The 20524-nt window shown below is 38.0% G+C and overlaps 1 protein-coding gene across 2 annotated transcripts in view; it reads right to left on the bottom strand.

Moving 5' to 3' along the window:
• Window positions 1–20524, bottom strand: part of MYO1B (myosin IB) — a 95378-nt gene that overhangs the window by 20180 nt on the left and 54674 nt on the right. For both annotated transcript variants that reach the window (XM_010087337.1, XM_010087411.1), the window contains exons 11-19: window positions 20110–20196; window positions 19733–19798; window positions 7921–8025; window positions 6359–6421; window positions 5399–5599; window positions 3102–3328; window positions 2725–2925; window positions 1378–1471; window positions 783–932 (exon numbers count right to left, since the gene is read on the bottom strand). In XM_010087337.1, the coding sequence (XP_010085639.1) occupies window positions 783–932; window positions 1378–1471; window positions 2725–2925; window positions 3102–3328; window positions 5399–5599; window positions 6359–6421; window positions 7921–8025; window positions 19733–19798; window positions 20110–20196 (1194 nt within the window). The remainder of the gene's footprint in view (window positions 1–782; window positions 933–1377; window positions 1472–2724; window positions 2926–3101; window positions 3329–5398; window positions 5600–6358; window positions 6422–7920; window positions 8026–19732; window positions 19799–20109; window positions 20197–20524) is intronic.

Here is a 20524-nt window from a genome sequence, read left to right as displayed (position 1 = left end):
AACAAAACGCAGCTGAGATATTTAAGAACTGATTTAAAACTTAAAAACTATAAATCTTTTTTTGTCATAGAAGTCAATCCTAGTTACTGACGAAAATAAATGAGTCATATAATAGTATTGTTCAGTTCACGACACAGAATACCCAGTCTACAAACAGACTTGAAACTGGTTTAGAACTGTATCAGTGACTACTGAGCTACGAGTCTTATAAGCTATAATTAAAATAAACCCCTGGGATCCTCCCAAGCAGCATTCTTGAGCCTCGAATGCAAAGGTTCCAAATAAGGCAAAAATACAAAAAGCCTGAGGAATGACTGAATTCCGCAGAATGGCACATGTATATTACCAAACATTTTTTACACATTAACCATGTTTTGAGAGTGCCCTAAGTGCTGGGCAGCACAGCATTTTAGCTGAATGGAAAAGACCCAGCTGGGCCACAAAATCCTGCTCTTGCAGAGCTAAAGGATGCTGGTGAGCTTTTTAATTATTTAATCACAAGCACAAAGTAAATACTTAATAGTGGTCTCTAGAAACTAAATTTTCTTTTATTCTTCTTCCTATTTTTGGTACTTAAATACTAACATAAAATCGAATTCTTTCAACACTTCTCCATACGTATCAAGGAACAATACCATATGAGGGTTATGTGAAATATCATATCAAGGTTGTATGAAAAAACATATTAAACAATAAAAAGACTCCCCCCCCCAATTTAAGTATGGACAATATAAAAAAAAAAAAAGCCCCCCCCCCCCCATTTAGTAAGGATATTATCTTACCGCATATCTCCTGTACCAGGAAGCAATCACAATCTGGCTTTTTTTCATTAACAAGAAGCGTGTGCGGCACTTCCAGCCTCTATAAATCTTCTCAATTAGAGTAGCCAAATCCTCCAACCGCTGCTTTCTCAGATCTTCTAGTTTGAAGAGCTGGGTGTGGGGTTTTTTTAGGGTATTGTTTGACATTGGAAGAAAAACAGTAGGGGAGAAAAGACCAAAAAACCCATAAGCACAGCTATTGAAAGAGAAATCTCTTCTTTATTCAAGTCCCCCTTCAGACACCTTTTGGTTTATTCATCTTCGGAGCTATAGGCAGATACATCAACAGGGTTTCTGACAGATAAGTTACCACAACTCAGTGCACAAAAGTTACAGTAAATTTAGGCTGACAGCTGTGGTAGAGTCTTGATTCACACCAATTTTAATGGCTTTAACATTAAAAAGTGCCTTTTTAAATGCCATATTCCACAGCAATATATCAAAGCACTGTATCTAGAAAAATCTGCAGTAACCAGCTAGTGAATTATGCAGTTCATAAAAGGCTTTCCTCATGAAAGATGGCTTGATCTTGCAGGGGAAGACATTTTTCACTTACCGTTCTTGGGTTGCGGATGAATATCTTTGATCTACCAAACGAAAATTCTTCTGGAGGGATTTCCAATTCATTAAACAGTACCTCTACTCCAGCCCTAATAAGAGGTAAATGAGCTTAACAAACATGACCCCAGCTCTAAACTTCTTAGTTTACACATTCACAGATTAACTTATGGAAAGTATATGAAAGCATATTTTAAATTCTTAAATAGTGCTTGACATAAGAAGATTGAAAACCTAACTCATTTGCTCACTGGTTATTTAGCTAAAGGCAAGAATAATCACTGTAAAGATTCAGAATAATTTGATGAAAAAAGAGCAATTTTTATTTAACATCAGCAATGGCCTATTTTTTCCTCTTACATCTATAATGATTTTAGTTAAAAAAAAAAAAAAAAAGAAAAGGAAAAAGGAAGGGCTTTCACACCAACATCAAAATGTGAAACAAAGACTGACTGTGAAACAAATGCTAATGTTCCAAACTCTACCAACTTCATTTTGTACAAGTCAATAAAAAATAAGAGAGAAATTGCACAGAACTTTGTGAGGATTGTAACAATGCTATTGTTGTCAATACTGCACTTTCACCCTTATCTTGACAACCTAAAGATTTAAATTGTAGCTAAAGATGTTAATCCATTATGAAAGAAATTTAAACCACGCTATTGGTGGCCATATGTAAAAAGAAGAGAAGTTCATTTGCCTACCGACGATGTCATCTGTAAGAATACATGTGAATACTATGCAATTTAAAATTACATATCCAATACAATTGATTTGCAAGAGGTATTACCTCATAGTTGTTCACCAATCATTACCTAAAATTATTCTTGTAAGGACAGAGGAAAATTGCATCACTGTCTTCAAAGAAATGGCTGTTCCTACACTTGGAAAGTTGTTTATTAAAGATAAGTGTTCTTCTGATCATCCCAGACCTCCTCACCATTTTGATTCCATTCCAGTATCTCTCTCTCCCTCCCTCTTGCCCCTTCTTTCACGCCCAAATCAGTAAAGACTGAAATATATTCTAAACATAATGTGCTCTCCTTGCTCATATGCAAAATCTTTTCCATTACTAGATCAGTTCATCACTAAAATCATCTCCTTTGCCAAGTGACTGTAATTTTTAGCCTACTGAAAAGTATAGGTTTCCCAGTGAATGAACTCATCCCAAATCTGGAATGACATGCTAAGGAACAACATGCAAGGAAAACATTTGAGCCACCATGGCTTAGTTTTTAATTTCCTTTTAAAATACTTGAAAGTTCATTAAAAAAAAAATCATAATGTTTAAAAATGCTAATTTCAATCATTGTAAGGACAGGTAAGAATACTGATGTTTTCCTACCTGGCTGGCCCTCTCCAGTGGGGCCATGTCTGCTTGCACAGCATTTTGTACCTTTCCAGGCAAGGCTCATACGCCTGCCTGAACGCATAACCTGCCCTTCTGACCCGCACATTCTCCAGAAGACCGAGGTAGCGGATCTGGTGGCACACCAGGGCATCATTGAAAATGTGTGCAGCCTTTTTGTCATTGGGTTTGATGCACCTGGACAGGGAAATGAACAGGGACACTTGTTTGCAGCACTGTACATGTCAACAACTATTATTATGAGTTTAAACCATAGATTTCAATAGTTTATCTTTGAATATAAAGATTTTTTATTTTTTTAAAATTTGACAAATTTTTAAAATTCACCAAAGCTTTGCCACAGGGTAATTTACCTGATGTAGTTTGGATTTTTTGTCTGAAGATTTTTCATCAGGGTAGCAACCGATGCCTTGAACTGTGAACCTGCTGTTGGTGGTCTCTTTAGATTGATCTTAGCGGGGTTACCTTCTGGGAACAATGCTTTGATAAGAGAGTGACTGGCCTTCCACATGGCCTGGGAGAGGTCACGGTACAGAAGATCGTTATTTTTGTCAACAAATCCTTCCACCTGGTACATAACCTGAACGATACAGAAGAGTCTCATCAGAGCACATTTTGAACTGTAACATAGGCTGGTTCAAAACTGAAACAAGAAAATTATTTCTCCTCCTTTCTCACTATCCAAAACAAATGGAGGACAATTCAGCTTTCATTTTAAACACCTGGAAGACTTTTTGTTGGATAAAATTTCTGTGAACATGCTTCCTGAGAACGATGCATCTTCTCACACTGCTAACAGTTCCTTGTGCTGATCAATTCTGGTTTCTGAAATGGAAAAACCCCTTCTTCCGTGATAACTCTGATACCCCACTGCTTACCCCAAATCAACCTTTTTTTGGTTGACAAAAGGTTTTCTATCTCTCTTTTGAATCACAACAGCAAAAAAACCCCTTTCCCTTCAAAGTACTAGTGCTTATGTTATTTGCCTGACCAAAACAAGATATGAAGTATCACCTCTTGATATCACAGCAGCAAGCAGCTCTCTGTGCAGTCCTCCGGGGACGTTATTTTAAAGGACTTTTACCAGGAAAACAGTCCAATTACAACAAGCATGAATGCAAAGCTCTGACCTGCAGCTGGAGACCCAGGAGGCATCCAGGGGAACTTCATGCAGATCTCAGATTGCTATGGGCTTTTTTAATTTTTGAGGGTAGGGAATTTAGTTTAATTAAGTGTGACAAGTCATCTGCATGGTAATACAGATTCTTCAGCCTCGTGATTTCACAGTTCTGTGTAGCTACATATTATGTATACAGAATATTGAGTAAAACTAATACTGACAGAGCCATATGTTACACAACAGCAAGGGACTGTGAACTCAGGTGACATTTTTCTTTGGAGTACCTGTTTCTGTTTCTGGCAGGTGGGGTAAATGCCACTACTGAAAAAACTGTTCATATGAACTTTGCTTTTATTTCATAGAAGGAGAGTCAAACTTTTGTTGTCCAGTGACTAGATCAAAATGTTCTCAGCTGAGGATGGAAAAACAACATTCCTCCCAAAATAGGAGGAATTCACTGACTGCTCCGTTGGGTAAGTGAATGCCAATAATGATTGAAGACCCTCCCTGGCTGCTAAGACACAATCTGTTTGCAGTCCTTTTCAAAACACTATTTTCAATTCGCTTTGAAATTTGACAACCAAAGTATTAATGCCTGATAAATTATATGCAATTACAGAATCTTCTTTAGCAAATACATAAAGATAACGAATGGCTGCCTCAAAAGGCTGAAACTAAATTTCCAGCATGGTTTTGAATGAGCAAATTATCAAGGTATTCAAAATTGTAAAATTGAGAAAATGTTAAAAACTAGGGAAGTATTTAACAATCCTAGGAAAATGAAGCGCTTTCCCAATATTATTTACTCTGTGAAATTAACAGTTCAGTAGATTCAAACAAGAGGTATAGTTTCAACCCCTATGCTTATTTCTTTTTTTAAAATAAGTTGTCTCCTTTTTACAAATTTAATTATTTTGATTTTCAAAAAAAAGTCATACTGAATTATACATCAAAACCTGCTAGGCTTGTATTTATTCATAGTGCTTATGTTGTAAAAATCAAACACATTTGCAAGCCCTCTGTGTTGCCTTCCCTTCCATCTGTTTAAACACACAGCCTGTCAAAATAAACTCAGTTCCTTCAAATGTACAAAAACTCCACTTTCTCACCAACACGACTAAGGACTTCAGCTAGTTCAGTGACAAAGAACATGTTTTCCAAAATATCCTTCAAATGTGTGTGAATTTTTGTCATTCTAAACAACATTTTTTTCAGAGACTTAGAAGCACAAGCAGTTTACCCTCAAAGCACGTAGGACATCTCTCTCCTTTGCCGAAAGGAGAATAGCCCTTGATTTCAGCTAGAGCTGCATGATCTCTGAAAACCTTCCAGCCCAAATCATGAATGGCTTAAAACAGAAAAGATTAAGACAGGTCTCATTTTTTTTGATCAACTGTTGATTCAAGCAATTCTCCTCCATTACTGTAACATCATTTAATGATTGCAGAGCCTCCCCACTGTACCAAACCTGGACTTCACACAGGTCCAACACCCTCCACATACCACCTACTCCCCTGCTTCACCATGTACCTTGCCAGCGTAATGCTGAATCCTGAAGCAGCTGTGGGGCAAGGAGGTGTCGTTGAGGAACCGGGAGCACTTGCTCATCCTGCTCTCAAAATGCTGGTGAGTGGCACAGACTTGGTTCAGTTTTTCTAGAAAGGTGTCATCAGTGACGGTTCCTGGTCTCAGGCATTCTTCATCTAGCATGGCCAGGATTCCAGTTTGGTTCTGAAGTTTGAAGACAAGAGCTTTACTCTCTGTTTCGATCACATTTACATCAATGCATAAAAAGGAGATCGCTGTCTCCTGTTTGACTTCTGCTACACAGAAAAATGTTCTTCAAGCTATCTCAAAGTTTAGCCAGTTCTCTTTTCCTCAGTCCTACTTCCAACAGATTTTTTGACTGTTTTTGAAGGACTGCTTCCGAGATCTTAATCTCCCAACTTCTTTTTACTTGTGAACTTCATGTCATTTACTCAGACTGTAGAAACTCCAGCTTAACTGAAAGTACCCGGTTTATGGGTAAAATGAACAAATGTTTCATACTAATGGTTAAAAACTGTTCTTTGCTGATTGTTAAGGAATTTTACCTTTCTTGCCACACTAAGTCCCTAGGAAGTCCTCTTATCAGATACAAGCACTTGCTGCATGCAGTAAAAAGTCATTGAGTTTTCTAGTTTCCATATAAAAAGAAGTGTTATTTACAACATAGCATGTGATATCTGCTATTGAAAACAGCACTAAATGTAAACATTTCAGAGTTTGGTTTTTTTTTGTGTAGGTGCTGCTGAACATTTCTAAGCAAGTAATATATAGCCTTATAAAAAAATTAATAAAACAAACATTTACCATACAAAATAAGATGGCTAATACAGTGAGTGGCTTGTTTTATAAATCCAAGGTGCATGAGGACGCATACAGGTTTTAGAGCTAAATTCAAACCATGCATTAAAAAATTATTCAGAGAGATTCTTGAGTGTAACTTACATTTTCTATTAGGTCACAAATAATAGCATTGTTGAAATACTCAATGTGAGTCCATTCAATCCCCTGTAAGAAAAAAAATAAAAACGTATGGACAGGAAGACAATCGAGGGAACTTTTCTTCTAGGCAATTTAAATTATATTCCATTTAACTAAGATACTACTTTTGATTTGAATTCTATATGCTTACCAACGTTTTATTTATTAAGAAAGAAATGCAATAATCTACTACTAACATTATCTGCACAAAACTACTGTCCCTGAGCGGCTGCCAAACCCGCTCTTCATTCCTTTCCCCCACCCATGTCAGCTTCCCATGCACTCCCCTGGCACCCTGCCAGACTGCTCCCGCCACCGCCCGCCCCAGCTCTGCTCTGCCTTCGCTCCCACTGGTTATGAGGAAGTAAGATCACTGCACTGCAAGCATCTGAGATCCAAATTTCTAAACTCTTAGTTGTTGGGGGTTTTTTTTAATTGGAGGGAGAAAGATGGCTAAATTTAGATAAGACCATCTGAAAAATCCGGAGTCTGGCTGTTGTTCAGATATTCCCTAATATCCTAATTATTTTGAGTATCACCGATAAAATTTCCAGGATGAGATGCTAATGCAGCAGGAGGTAACACTGGTAGGGCAAAGGACTGGAAAAATAAAATATTAATTTCCTTAATTTGCATTCTGCAGCACATCTTAGAGTTTAGTTTTTTCAGAGCTTTTGAAATATCACTCAAGAAGCAAATTGCAGTAATGGTGTTTCAAGAGTTTTACCGCTGAATGCAAAAAGAAAAAAGACATGCCCAAACTTCATATTATCCTCAGGATTATAAGGCAGGAGCTTTATTCAAGTTTTAAAAATGTTTACCCAGAAAATGGTGTCATCCAATTTGATTATGGACAGCCTATCCCAGTTTCTATGGCTGTGAGCTGGTATTTTGTCTGAGCTCTGTATATCATGGGGAGTAATGCTAAAACCTGTTAAAACTTTAACTTGATGTACACTCACAGAATAACATCAAACATCAGACACTGGACTCCAAAGCACATCTGAAAATTTACCCATAAAGCTTACGCAGCTCCCTTCAATACTTAACTGAAAAGAAAAAAAAACACAACCTAGAACCAAAATCTATTTGTAGTTTCTTTTATCTTGCATGCTCTTGTTTCACCCACTCCATTTCCTTTTGAGACAGGATTAGCTGCAGCCACTGGTGAGGTGTATCCCAGATGCTGCTGCATAATCCAAAATACAGGCTAAGGGTAACGGCACTAATACCAGAAAGCAATATTAGTCTTCTAACAAATTGGCCCTTGCTCAGAACTGCCAGTCGTTGTGGCCAATGAGTGAGAGTTGGGTCTGCTTTATACCTGGAGAACTCATAATGTGAAACAAAACCAAAACCAACTTTTTTTTTGGTTAATGTGAGTACCACACAGTCCTACACAAACATGCTCCATGCCAAAAAAAATGCCTCTGTTCCCTGAAAGACGGTTCCAGCATGAATGCCTGTGTATCTTCATTACAGGGACAATGGGAAGAGGAGAGAAGGAAAGATCCATTAAGTATTACCTCTCGGATGTATTCCTCCTGCTCTTCTTTGAGGGTAAGTTCAATGAAGATCTGCTGCAACTTCTCATTACAGTAGTTGATAATGAATTGTTCAAAGCTGTTGTCCTGTCAGATAAAACATGTTTGCATTTGCTGTTGTGTAAACACCCTGCAACTCAGCTGGAGTAAGTTACTGCAGCAGCTGCAAGTCAACAAGCTGCTTTAGTAACTACTCCTTCCAGCTTTGCAATGCAATGGTTCGAGTAATATTTCATTGAGAAGGAGATTAGATTGGAAATTTTAGATTAAATCCTTCCCTGAGGCTTTCTCCATTGAGAGGGACAAAAACTCTGTAGGTTTATATTTGCGATGCCTCTGTATCAATTCCTTGGGACAAGTCATAAGGAGGCCTGAGGTCTCATGGAATAAACAACAACAGTTTTGCCTGCACTCATCTGTCCCCATGTGTAAAATGTAGTCTCCTGCATTAGCTCTTTTCACCCAGGCTCACTCAGCAGCCAGTGAAGCATCCTATTTCACTACAGACTGAGGCCCGAGCTGCTATTCTGGTGGCAGTGGAGCCTGGGTTAAGAGATCATTGACTCCAGAGGTCAAACCACCTCCTCCCTGCCAATGAACTGCTCCTGTAACTGCCCCCTGAAATGATGGGAATTAAAAGAACTTTATCAACCAAAAATTCTGAAAAAGGGTAACTCATATAAAACTGTGTTTGGGAGCAAGCAGGCACGTGGCCCTTTGCAGAGAGCACCAGGGAAGGGAGCAGACCCCAGGAGGAGGGGTGGGCAGCGGGATGGCTGCTCGGTGACTGCAGTCAGGGCAGCGTGCTCCATCCCAGCCACACAGCAGGATGGCTGCAGGAGCAGGGCACGTGTCAGCATCCAAAACGATGGCTGCTGCAAGCCCCTAAGTACAAAAAGCCCTTGCACTCCAGCCAACTGCAGTTTTATGGCTCACATCACCAGGACCAGGACTGCAGTGTAAAAGCTGTGCGTCACCGCTTCATCTCCATTATCTTAAATGGGTGCCGTTTGGAGGCCAGGTGCCCATTCTGAGGATAGGTTTAAAATTCCCCCTTCAAAGAAAAAGGGAACAGCAGCTTCATCATTTTTTTCCAGTGCTTGAAAGAGTCATTAATATTGTAAGAATTCCATACATGTATCTGCAGAAATAACTGCAATCAAGAGTAATTTTGGATATCTGCTGCTGGTCTTCTGGGCTTTGGGATTGTGAGGTTCCCCCTGCCTGGTCTTTCTTTTTTTTCCCCCCCACTTTCTTAATTACTAGTCATCAAGAACACTTTGGTTATTTAGGAAGCCTGAAAATTTGCAGGACAAACCCCTATGCCTTTTTACAATACGAAATAAATCTGCTATACAATACCTGCAAAACTCAAGTTATGGTGATAGAATTTTTATGACTAAGGGCAGCTGCAATCATTTAAATGTTTAAATTAAGGATCTGGTTGCAAAAATGAGATTAAAAACACACAAGCAGATTAGAAAATATTGAGGTAGCACAAGATTACTTTTATCATTTTAATTTAAGGTAAAGCAAAATCATTAGCTGATCACCAAACTTTCTCAGCCACAAACTTTGCCCCTCACACCAACTGCAATTATCAATCAGAGATTGCAAAACTGGCATAGCTCTAGATGCAAAAGTTAAAATTTGGCATGCATCAAAGTCAGCACTGCAAACAAGTCATACTTACTGAATTCTGTTGCAAAAAAGATTACATAAACTGCAGTCAGTACTTATACTACTTCCATAACAACACAGAATATATCTATTAGCATTTATTTGGCGTACCAAGTAGATCAGTCATCTTATCAGTCTTATATTTGTATGTCACTGCAAATGTGAAGTACTACAAAAATTTTACATATTACTTCTTTGTAGATTAGTGTATCTTTAGATACTATCCAAAGATTATCCAGTAAACCAAGGGACTGAGAGACATCAGAGTGTAACACAGAACAGCATTCTTGCATTGTCATGTCTCTAAATCACCATGTATCTTTTGTCTCAAAAAGCCCTATATATATATGTGTGTGTGTGTGCATGTATACATAAAACTGTTGCTATATAGATGTCAGCAAAGGGAAAGGAGAGTACTGGAAGAATGAGTAAAAGTTCATTTGACACACTCAGATAAGGCCATAATTTCAGATATACTGAGTTTGAAGTAAAAGGACCCCAACTGACACATCACCTTGGGAAAAAGGAAGGGTAAAGCACTCTGCATCCTCCTGCCAGGCACACACCACCCAGTGCAGAAAGATTGTTTCTCCAAACCATGTTATTCCAATTCCAAGGACTAGAGGACTTTTTTTGCTCACATATTATACAGAGCCTTCGTCTTTAAAAGAGGATGGAAACTGGCCTGCAAATCCAGCTAAACCATATAACTAAAAGGTCATTAACAATACAATGAAGTAATTGCTAGATGCTTTCCTGATTTGCTATGTATCTGTGATATTTATGGTTTGCCAAAGAAAGGCAAACCAAAATCCACAGAGTTCTTCACAAATCATTCACTTTAAGCTATGAAATTCTATTTGACATTGCCAAGCCACTGAAAACTGCTATTCCAGAAAAAAAGTAATTGAAGAGCAGTTGCGATTTTGGTCTTTATGTATGATACAGAGCAAAAGGCTAACAGTTGATTACAGCAAAGAAAATGAGGAAAAATGTTTGAGATTACTGAATTTCTCAAAACACTTTGACCAGACCAGAAGCTATTCGGTACACTTTAGAAAGAGGCATGTCCTACAGGTTTTAAGAAACACTGTATGAAAAAACTATTAGAGTGCTTATCTCCAGACATATCTGAATACGGCAACAGAGATTCTGTGAGCTTATTCTCCCTTATTGTATACCTATGATTTTTAATAGACCATAGATGAATGCTTACAAACCATAGATGAATGCTCACAAATGAATTGTCTCCCAATATTTTAATCAAGGCTCCTAGAAATTAATATGATAGAACTACTAGGGATCTTAAGGACTTCTGACATTGTTTTTCAGAAGACAATGGAGAATGGTTAATATCAGTGACAGCACATCACTAGTTCAGGAGAAATAGGCTGGGAGGGCCCAGCCATCAAGAGACTGTACTTGTTCCTTATGCGAGCATTAAGCACCAAAAAGGGTTTTGACAAACACAGAAGCAGCATGGTCAGACTCAAAATTTTAGGAAGAGTTAGTAAATTCAAATAATCTTAGGAAATTTTAGGAAAAAAAAAAATAAGTCCAGCATTTCTCAAAAGCTGGAGAGTGACTGCTTCCCTTCCCGGCTTTAATTCTGCCACTTTAATGTTGAGAGCACCGCTTCAATCCCTGCATTTTTATAGCAGCATTTCAAGCTATCCCTTTGAAACCACTGTGGAATACAAAATCTAACCTTTAGGGAAGAAAAAAACACACTCTGTCTCTCATATTACATTAAAGGAGCTGGGAAACAGAATGTCACCTAAGATAGGCCTGAAGTCATGTCAAATTTACAGATACAGATCAACCAAACAACTTCAGCTTATCCTCTCAATCTTTTATCAGGTGCAACAATAAATTTAGACAAGTAGAAAAATGCACTGACAAAAATCAAAGCCCACTTCATTGTGGTTTTCATTTCACAAATAATGGTGTCTTGCTTATACAGTTTTATACTTTATCTAATTAAGTTAAAAGTCTCTTACTGTTCTCAGACAGAAATTTGGCCACATGCTGATGCTGAGTATCACTTCTTGCATTAGATTTACAAACACAAAATATCTAAAATAGGGCATTTTTCTTATGAAAACCCAGCTACCTTCTAACTCTCTCTCCCCACAGAGAATTTAAATTAACTTTTGAGTACCCAGACTCCAGTGATTTCCAGAGACACTGAGGCAATTAAGATACCTACTTAAAATGAAAACTGGGCACTTTTCCATACTAGTAGGTAGGAATAAATTCTTATCTTCCACCTGCCTAATAAAGTCCTAGTTAATTGTTACGTTACCTTGTGTCCTCTAAATTTCACTGGTTTCCCCAAATCAAGCATATGTTATTGATTCAAATCTACAGACTCAGCTATATTATCAATCACACCTATACAAGGTGTTTCTCAATATTTCCTCTTCCTTCTTAATCTCTCATCACACCAGTTCTTGTTCCAAGCCAATTCAAAAATCTACATATGGCTTAGCCTACAACCACACTGCCAAAACAGCATTCAGCAATGCCTTTTCAAATACCATATATGAACATACACAACTAAAAAATACATAAGAAGTATTTAAAGGAAAAGCATTATTTACAACAAAACCTAAACATTTCAAATCATGAGACTGTTGAAATCAACAGAACTAATGCCGTTAAAATGAACTTTGTGATCAATATGCGGAGGGAAAAAGACACGCAAAAAGTGATGCTTATATAGCCCCGGAAAGTAACTTTTTTCAACATCAACGCAACTCCAGGCATCAGAAGACCTCCTCCTGACATAGGCAGGTCAACATCAACGCAACTCCAGGCATCAGAAGTCTCTGACCTCCTCCTGATATAGGCAGGAGATCCCAGGTAGTTCCATCAGGTCCCTAGGCCACTACTGAGGCTGCTAGACAGCAAAAGTAATGATGATAAAAGACCAACATACTCACTTCACTGAGATGAATGGTGGAATGAATGGTGAAACCAACCAGCAAATTTAATTTATATCCTACTGTGGTGTCTGGGGATAGGGATTTTTATGTATGACCACAGAAGCATATGAGTTTATGAGATGAAACTAAGAAATATAAATGTTAGAAAATGAAAATCAGCAAAATGCGGATAGTGCATTTAGAAGCATATGAGTTTATGAGATGAAACTAATATAAATGCTAGAAAATGAAAACCAGCAAAATGCAGATAGTGCATTTAAGAAAATTTTAAAAGACACTATTTTTATTTTAGAAAGCAATGAGCTGCAGGTGACTCACTTATAACAGTTTTTAAAATTTTTTTGCAAAGTTAGTGAAGATGCTATCAGTATTTATCCCTTACTTTTCTGTTTACATATACAAACATTCGAATAATCAAACTCAACTGGAAAATATCTCATGTAAACTTGAATAAGCTCAGTGCTTTTCTATAAATAACTCTACAGGCAAAGAACCAGAGAAGCATATAATTTAACATAAATATTTCAAGTGGATGTAACCAAACTATATTTCAGTGTATCTAATACAGAGAAGCATATAATTTAACATAAATATTCCAAGTAGATGTAACCAAACTATGTTTCAGTGTATCTAATGGAAGCAAGAAACATATAAGCTGAAGCTGCAGGGACTACTCCGTTTCCATATTTTCATAGCACAACCGGCTTCGGTCCTTATTGATGCCACTGGCACCAGTAGAGAACCAGGCACTCTGAAATCCATCCTGCTCCCAGCTGCGGTGTCTGGACACACAGGTCTAAACCAGATTTGGAGTTAAACAAGAAACTAAAGCGAAGCCAGTGCACCCAATGCACGCACCATCCACAGGGAAACCCAGGTACGATCACTTCAACAAACTCAACCTGATAGACTGCAGTGCTGGAACAAAAGGAATTGCAAATAGGCAAGAACCTACTCTCTAATCATACCCATTCCTCTACCAAGACAGAATAGCTGCTGCAGGGCAAAATGTTATTCTCACAACCTGAAGCAGAGCATTTGTGTATATTTGCTCCAGTATTTCAAATATTTCCTCTGTTGAAAAGAGCCAGCCAATGGGATTTACTTCATAAACCTGCCTTTTGCAAAATAAGCCTCTCTAAATACCTAAATTATAATGTGATTAGTTAAATGGTGATTAATTAACTTCCTGAGATGCACCTCTGCTTCTGAGCATTCTAGCACTTAAGGAAATTATTGCTTTAACTGTATTTTTAAAACTCCATAGTCCCAGGAGTCCAGCAAAGGGTCCCTCTCTGTAAAGCTCCCCTCTTTTGTAACACTTGCCAGCACATGTAGTTGATCAGTTATAGATTAAAAAAACCAAAACACAACAGTTCTCCTTTTCCACACTAGTCTGGGATTTGCCCCGTGCAGTCAGATTGAACAGAGGGCTGGGTACACGCATTTTGGCACTACCACTTGCCAGTATACGATATGCTGATGGGCATCAGAAAAGGGTTGAACAATTTTGAGAAGGAAATCTGTTGCAAGGTAGAGTGCCTAGAAAAAGCAGCTGGAAAATACCATCTGGAGATTAAGGAAACTACCAAAACAACAGATATCCATGGCTGAGTTAGAGCCGAAGTCAAGACACAAAAAAAAGGATCCCCAGAGCCTAAAAGAATGAAGAAAAAAAAAAAAAAAAAAAAAAAAAGATGAAGATAAAAGAGATCCTGATAAGCCAATTCCAATTTTCTCTGTATGATTTTTTTTTCTCTAATAAGTCATTTTTCTAGCAAATAACTAGACGCTTCTCCAGTAAAATCATCCTTGGGGGGGAGTTGGGGAGAAGTCTCTGGGCCAGCAGCAACCTCTCAGAGCTCAGCATGCTCTGTAACTGTAATTTCCCTCATGTAATGAACATAATATAAAAAGGCAAAGCAACTATTCGGCAACTGGACGAAGCTGTCATATAGGTTTATGGTAAAAGTGAAAATACCTCCTGAATTTTTTCATGCCGTAAACATCTCAGAAAGGTATTTTCAATGTTTACCCCCTCCTTATTTGGTAAAATCCCTCTAAAAACAGAAAATTACCAAATTACCACAACTGTGAACATGTTAAAGTCATGAAACTGCATTCTTCATATTTCTAACAGATTCCCTCAATAAAGATATTGGCATTTTATCAATGCCCAGATGACAGTTTACATACCACATGCAATATGACCAAGCTTCTTGCCATCACCACAAGGGACTTCTACACACAAGAAACAAGCTAATTGCTGTAAATAAATAGAAGCACTATCAAAGTGCATCACAGGCTGTGAGAAATGGACCTGCTTTTACTGCTGGGTGCCTTGTTTGGCTCTTTTGTTGGTGGTATTGTTATACACTGCTGGGTTTTATGCAGAATGGGATGGACACTGACACATCTTTGCTTGCTCTCGTGTACCTGGAGCAAAAGGAGTTGGTAAGATGCTGTCCCCAAAGACAAGGCATCCACATCACCTCAGGTCAACCCTCAGCAGACGCCTGAAGGACAAATAGAAACAGCCCCTCTCTTTCTGCAGCCTTTACTTTTGCAGCTCTGTCCCCGGTGTATCCCCGCTTCTCGTCAGGCTAAAATCCATGGAACAAACTGCTCCACCAAGGGATTGAACAGAAAGCACTCACACTCTCAACCTGTCTTCTCAGGGCCTGGCAAATTTCAAGAATAAGCCTTGTTTGGCAGTCTTAACGTTCATAAAACTGCACTCCAAATCATTAGCTTCATCATATGGACCAGCTACATAGTGGCGCCTGAAAATTCAGAATAAAGCCTTTAAGCCAACAAGCACAGACAGACATTTTTATCTCCGGAGGCTAGGCAGGATGAAATATTCACACTTGCTCCACGACACTCATTTTTACATACCCTAGCTGTCGTCTACACAGGAAATGTAGACAACAGAAAATTAAATGTCCAAACCAAACAGAATGAGTCTTCTGTCCATCTCTGTTAGAACCTGCCAGGCCCTCAGCCATCTGCCTTCTGCAGCCTTCATTTCTTTTTCATACACCCCACCCCTTCCACAGCCCCACCCTGACATTTTGCAGAGATGCAGAAACCACTCCTGCCCAAAAATACAGAATCAAACACAGAATAAAAGGGACCAGCCCTAAACCTACACCAGGAAGTCTGCAATCAAGCTGATCCTGAAATTCGCAGTGCCACCAACCATCATCCCCACCCCACCTCAAATCCCAGCCCAGGCTGCAGACTGACTACACATGCAGCTGCTCAGAAAGGTGGATAAACCTACTTGGCACATTTAGTGTCAGGCTTCAATCCATTGCTCAAGCTCCAGCAGCGTTACACAACCAACCTGGTCCTGTAGCCTGCATTTTCACACTAATCCTAGTCCCTGAATCCTTGCCCATAGACAGTTCACACAGAGACACACAAAATTTCAGCATTTTGCTTTCAAAACATTCAGTCCCAGCATGCAGCTTACCACAAAGGGCATGGCAGGATCCAAAAATAAACACAGCTTTACAGCACCTATTTTGTGGATTGTTTAGCCAAGCTTGTTGTTGACATTTGCCAAACCCACAGCGGCTGAGGATTATCGATAGATTTAAATTCCCTAATCTGAATTTTTGGACAGCCAAGTCCTTAAATCTGCTTTCTTGGATAGCTTTTGGGTTTGTCTGAAAAAGGGGGTTTGTGCTTGATAGAAATACTAGCGGAAACCAAATCCTGCAGAGTATCTGCCAGTGTTATCAACACTCCAGAATTTTTCCTTTGCTAAGTTTCAAGAAACCTCCAGCTACTTCATCTTAAATTACAGCAAATTGTAGAAATTACAGCAGACAGTAAATAGCCTTTCAAAAATAGATGAAAAAAATCTCACTTATATAAGCTTCAATTTGCATGTAATAGACCAAGACTGCTATTATCATCAGAAGGTAAAGCGTAGGATCTTTCAGAATGCTAAGTCTGGATTTCTTTACTCTTCTTATAGGAGGAATTGTAGGATGATCTAAGGAATAAGGAACAGGAATAAGGCCCAAGAAATGTTGTCTGCATTGCCCATTATGAAACAAAACAGAAACCTCAAAAACATGTAGTAAAACTAATGTTTCTGCAGTGGAAGCAGACTAGTCCACAGTGTATTCCAATAACTTTCAAGTGAGAACATCAGGATGAAACAGGTAAACTACAATATCATTAGTTTATTCTTTCAGCGATCCTGAGGTGTAAGCATATTAAAGGGAAAAAAAAATAAACAAACCCAAAACAAAACACCCTTCAGTAAACACGCATCTTGCTACTTATTTCAAATGGTATTAAGCTTCATGTACAAATATTTAGCATGTATACAAAAAAACTCCTACTACACCTTCTATGTTTTTTGATACGTTCTGTCTCCAAGGTACAAGGACACTTTAGGTCAGAGAACACACACTAATGATAAACCTCTCTGCTTCCCGAGTAGAAACACGTTTAAAGGAGGCCTTTTTACCTTCAGTATATCAAATAGTTTACGAGTTTAAAATGCCCAAGTTCACAGATAAAGACATCTTTCAAATACGTTTTTGCCAAAAAACATTATTTCTAGAGATCATTAGTTCCAACCTTCAAGAACAGCCATGGAAATCAAAATCTGACTTAAGAATTAGGTTCAAAAAGGAACTGCACATTTATAGTCCATGGTTTTAAGTAATTTATAATTAGATGGATATGGTTACTGCCATGAGCTACACCTCAGCTAATATTTTGAATGTTTAGCCATTGTGTTTACAAATGTACCATACACTCCAAATTCCACTATATTTTTAATGCTATAAATCTTGACATTATTGAATTTTCTTTGAGTTACTGTATTGTACAGTGTTAACATTTCATTAATTTATTGATGGGTTTAATATAATTATTTTCAAACAACATATTTTTTGTGAAGTGATTACTTAAATTCTCAACAATAATTGCTTTTTGTAAGCATTTTCTCAAGATCCTTAATAATTTTAGTGAGATTTGATCACTTGATACAAAACTCAACACAAAAATATTTGGCAGACATCCTCTTAACTGACCTTACTTCATGATATTCATCCAAGTGACTATGAGACCAGTTACACTTCTGCTATACAGTGTTCATTACAGAATTATTTTACTCAATTTAAGGACTACGACATAACATGATCTTTTGTTCCAATTAGAGCTGTACAGAAAATAAATTTTCTCTTGCCTTGAAATAATATCTTTGCTTTTGATTCAGTTGAGAATCAGTCAGCAGTTTCTGATTATAAAATTAACCTGTCTGGAAACAGACGGATGGCTAAGAGTGGGTGGTACTGGAAACACAGTTGATTCAGAATTTTTAATGGATTGTTTTTCTGTCATTCACCCTTTCAATTACAGTGCTGCCACACAGTCCCAACACCAGTTACTGTACCAGTTACCTCTAGAAACCTAAACCAATCAAGTTTCTTTTCCAAACATCTTAAAATTAAAATATAGCATAATACAAGCTATGTATGCTCCTGGCATACTACCTGAATCCCATTTTGACTGTTCAGAAATAATTCTATTTATTTCTGTCATGCTGAACCAACCTGCTTGGCTAGTGCTTTCACCATAGGTCTTAACTTATGAGAGGAACAGTCCAGTCCTGTGTGAACATACTGATGAATTTGATCCTCTTGAGTCACAAAGCAAACCTTTCGCACCTCTTCCAGTAGAACCAATATTCAGTGTTTAAAGGACTGAATAATAACTTCCTGCATTATTTTAAAGCTTTTGAGTTTGTACGAATTGGGAAAGCTACATTGTAATTCAGTGTGCAAGGTAAGTGAAAAGAGCGTTGTTTTCTCATTTTTCTTCTGCAAAACTACATCTCCTGTACTCATCTACTTTTATGACCGTCTAAGATGCTAAAACTCCTAGAAAAAAAAATTACATGTGCAAAACAACCTTGTTTCTGCAACACCATCTGCACCACCACAAACATGATTACTCAGTTGGTGCGTGTGCTAGCACAAGCTTCCGTCTTCCGCCTCACCCTACGTGTTTATCCTTAATCAAACACAAAAGAGCCAGTGAAAACAAGAGTCCTGCCCAAAGATGCCAACAGTACCATTCCAGTGTCCAGCTTTCTAAAGGTACGCCAAGGACCAGCTCCAGAGAGAGATCTGTCACCGAGATCTGCATTCAGCCACCCGACCACTTGCAACATATTTTCATAAATGTGCTCTTATGTTTAATGCAAACAATACAACTTAGCTTAGTAAACCCTTAAAGCAAGTCTCAGCTTTGTTTTTCCTCTTCATAGAGGTATTTTGATTTGCACATACTTTGATGTTGCACTTCTGAAATAAAACTTACACCACCCTCCCATATGTAATTACTCATCTGGATTATTCCCATCTTCTACACAGTTAAACACACTCCTGGATTTTCAAGGAGGATGTAGGGAAGTGAGTAAGCACTGCAAGTTTCTGATTTTTCTCACCAATTTTGTTTCTAGTTTAACCATTACATACAGTTTCCAACCAAGACCTATAAATGTCTTAAAATAAACCATCAGAGTAAGATTTATGAAAACGCACTCTCCCTGGTGTTCTCTAACCCAATTAAAAATTCCTCGTTGATTGTTTTTGTTTCAGAATACCACCAATCTAAAAATGCTATCATAAACAAACAGCGGTGAGCCACTGATCATTAGCTCGGAATCAGTTCAGAATATTTATCTAAGTGAAACAGAAATGGATGAAATGGAATATAATTCCGTATTTAATTTTGACAGGAAAAAAAAAAAAATCTATCGGTTTTGTTGTGTTTTCTAAAGGATACACAAAGCTTGTTCAAAGGCATCCACAAAATGCCTAAGGGCAGAACTGACACTGCCAGAGTTTCTCTTATGCTCAGAATGTATGTCACAACAAAATATATTTAGTTTATACATCATAAATATTTATTTACCTATTATGTAAAAATACAAGTTGGGCTTTCATACATTTTTGTTTCATTTGCCAAACATGCTAAGACATCTCTCTTTGGCTTACTTTTCCAGTGTTTTTTCATCAGGAATGCCACACTTGATTCAAATTACCTGTATTCTGATTACACATTCATGAACTACTCTATTAAGCCTTAATAACAGCTCTCATTTTAAATGTTTACCATTATAAAGGTCTTACCTCAAAAATTTCAAAGCCATAGATGTCCAGCACGCCCATTACCTTCTTTCTCACTTTTGTTTGTGCCTTTCAAAAAAATTAAACATTGAGTCATTCATCTGGGAATCAAGAAAACTAATGTATTTCATAAGTAGGCTGTCATATTCCGTAAACTAAAATGTTAAGTATGGTTTCCCAAAATACACTTATCACGACTATTTTCATAAACTTAAAAAAAAGAGCAGACAGGAATCTCTTGAGCTGTGATACAGTTATTCACTTGTACCATATGTAACACTATACGATCATGAAAAACAAAATTGGCAAATACAGTTTTACTGTCCACTTTAATTTAAACGATTTCCATTGATTTTTTTACAAGCACAAAACAACAATACCTTAATGCTCTCATTGATTCTGGTAACAAGCCAAGAAAACAGTCGACTGTACAAATTCTTTGCCAGAGCATCACGGGCGTAATAAGCCTAAACAGAAGAAAGAAGAAAAATGTTACAAACGCTGGGCTAATCTCAAACTTTTTATGTTACTCTTGTATCTTAAAGGCACTATGGAGAGAGTGAAAATGGCTTGAGCTGCAGTGCCACCAGAGCCGGGGCAGGGGTGCCAAGACACTCTGGCAGTGTCGGTGGCTGGCTGGTGCATCCCTCTGCCTTCCTGGCCGTGGGCTGGCTGGAACAGCAGCCACAATCAGGGCACTTTGATTCCCTTCCTGCTCATCCGGATATCCTCTAAAGACTCTCATTCCCCACCCCAATCCGAAGAAAAGGAACTTGAGCAGCTGCAGTTGGGGAA

The sequence above is a fragment of the Pterocles gutturalis genome, unplaced genomic scaffold (genome assembly GCF_000699245.1).
Source record: "Pterocles gutturalis isolate BGI_N339 unplaced genomic scaffold, ASM69924v1 scaffold66, whole genome shotgun sequence".
Taxonomy (NCBI): Eukaryota; Metazoa; Chordata; class Aves; order Pterocliformes; family Pteroclidae; genus Pterocles; species Pterocles gutturalis.
The sequence above is the reverse complement of the archived record's forward strand: the minus strand, read 5'-3'. Positions and strand labels throughout refer to the sequence as shown.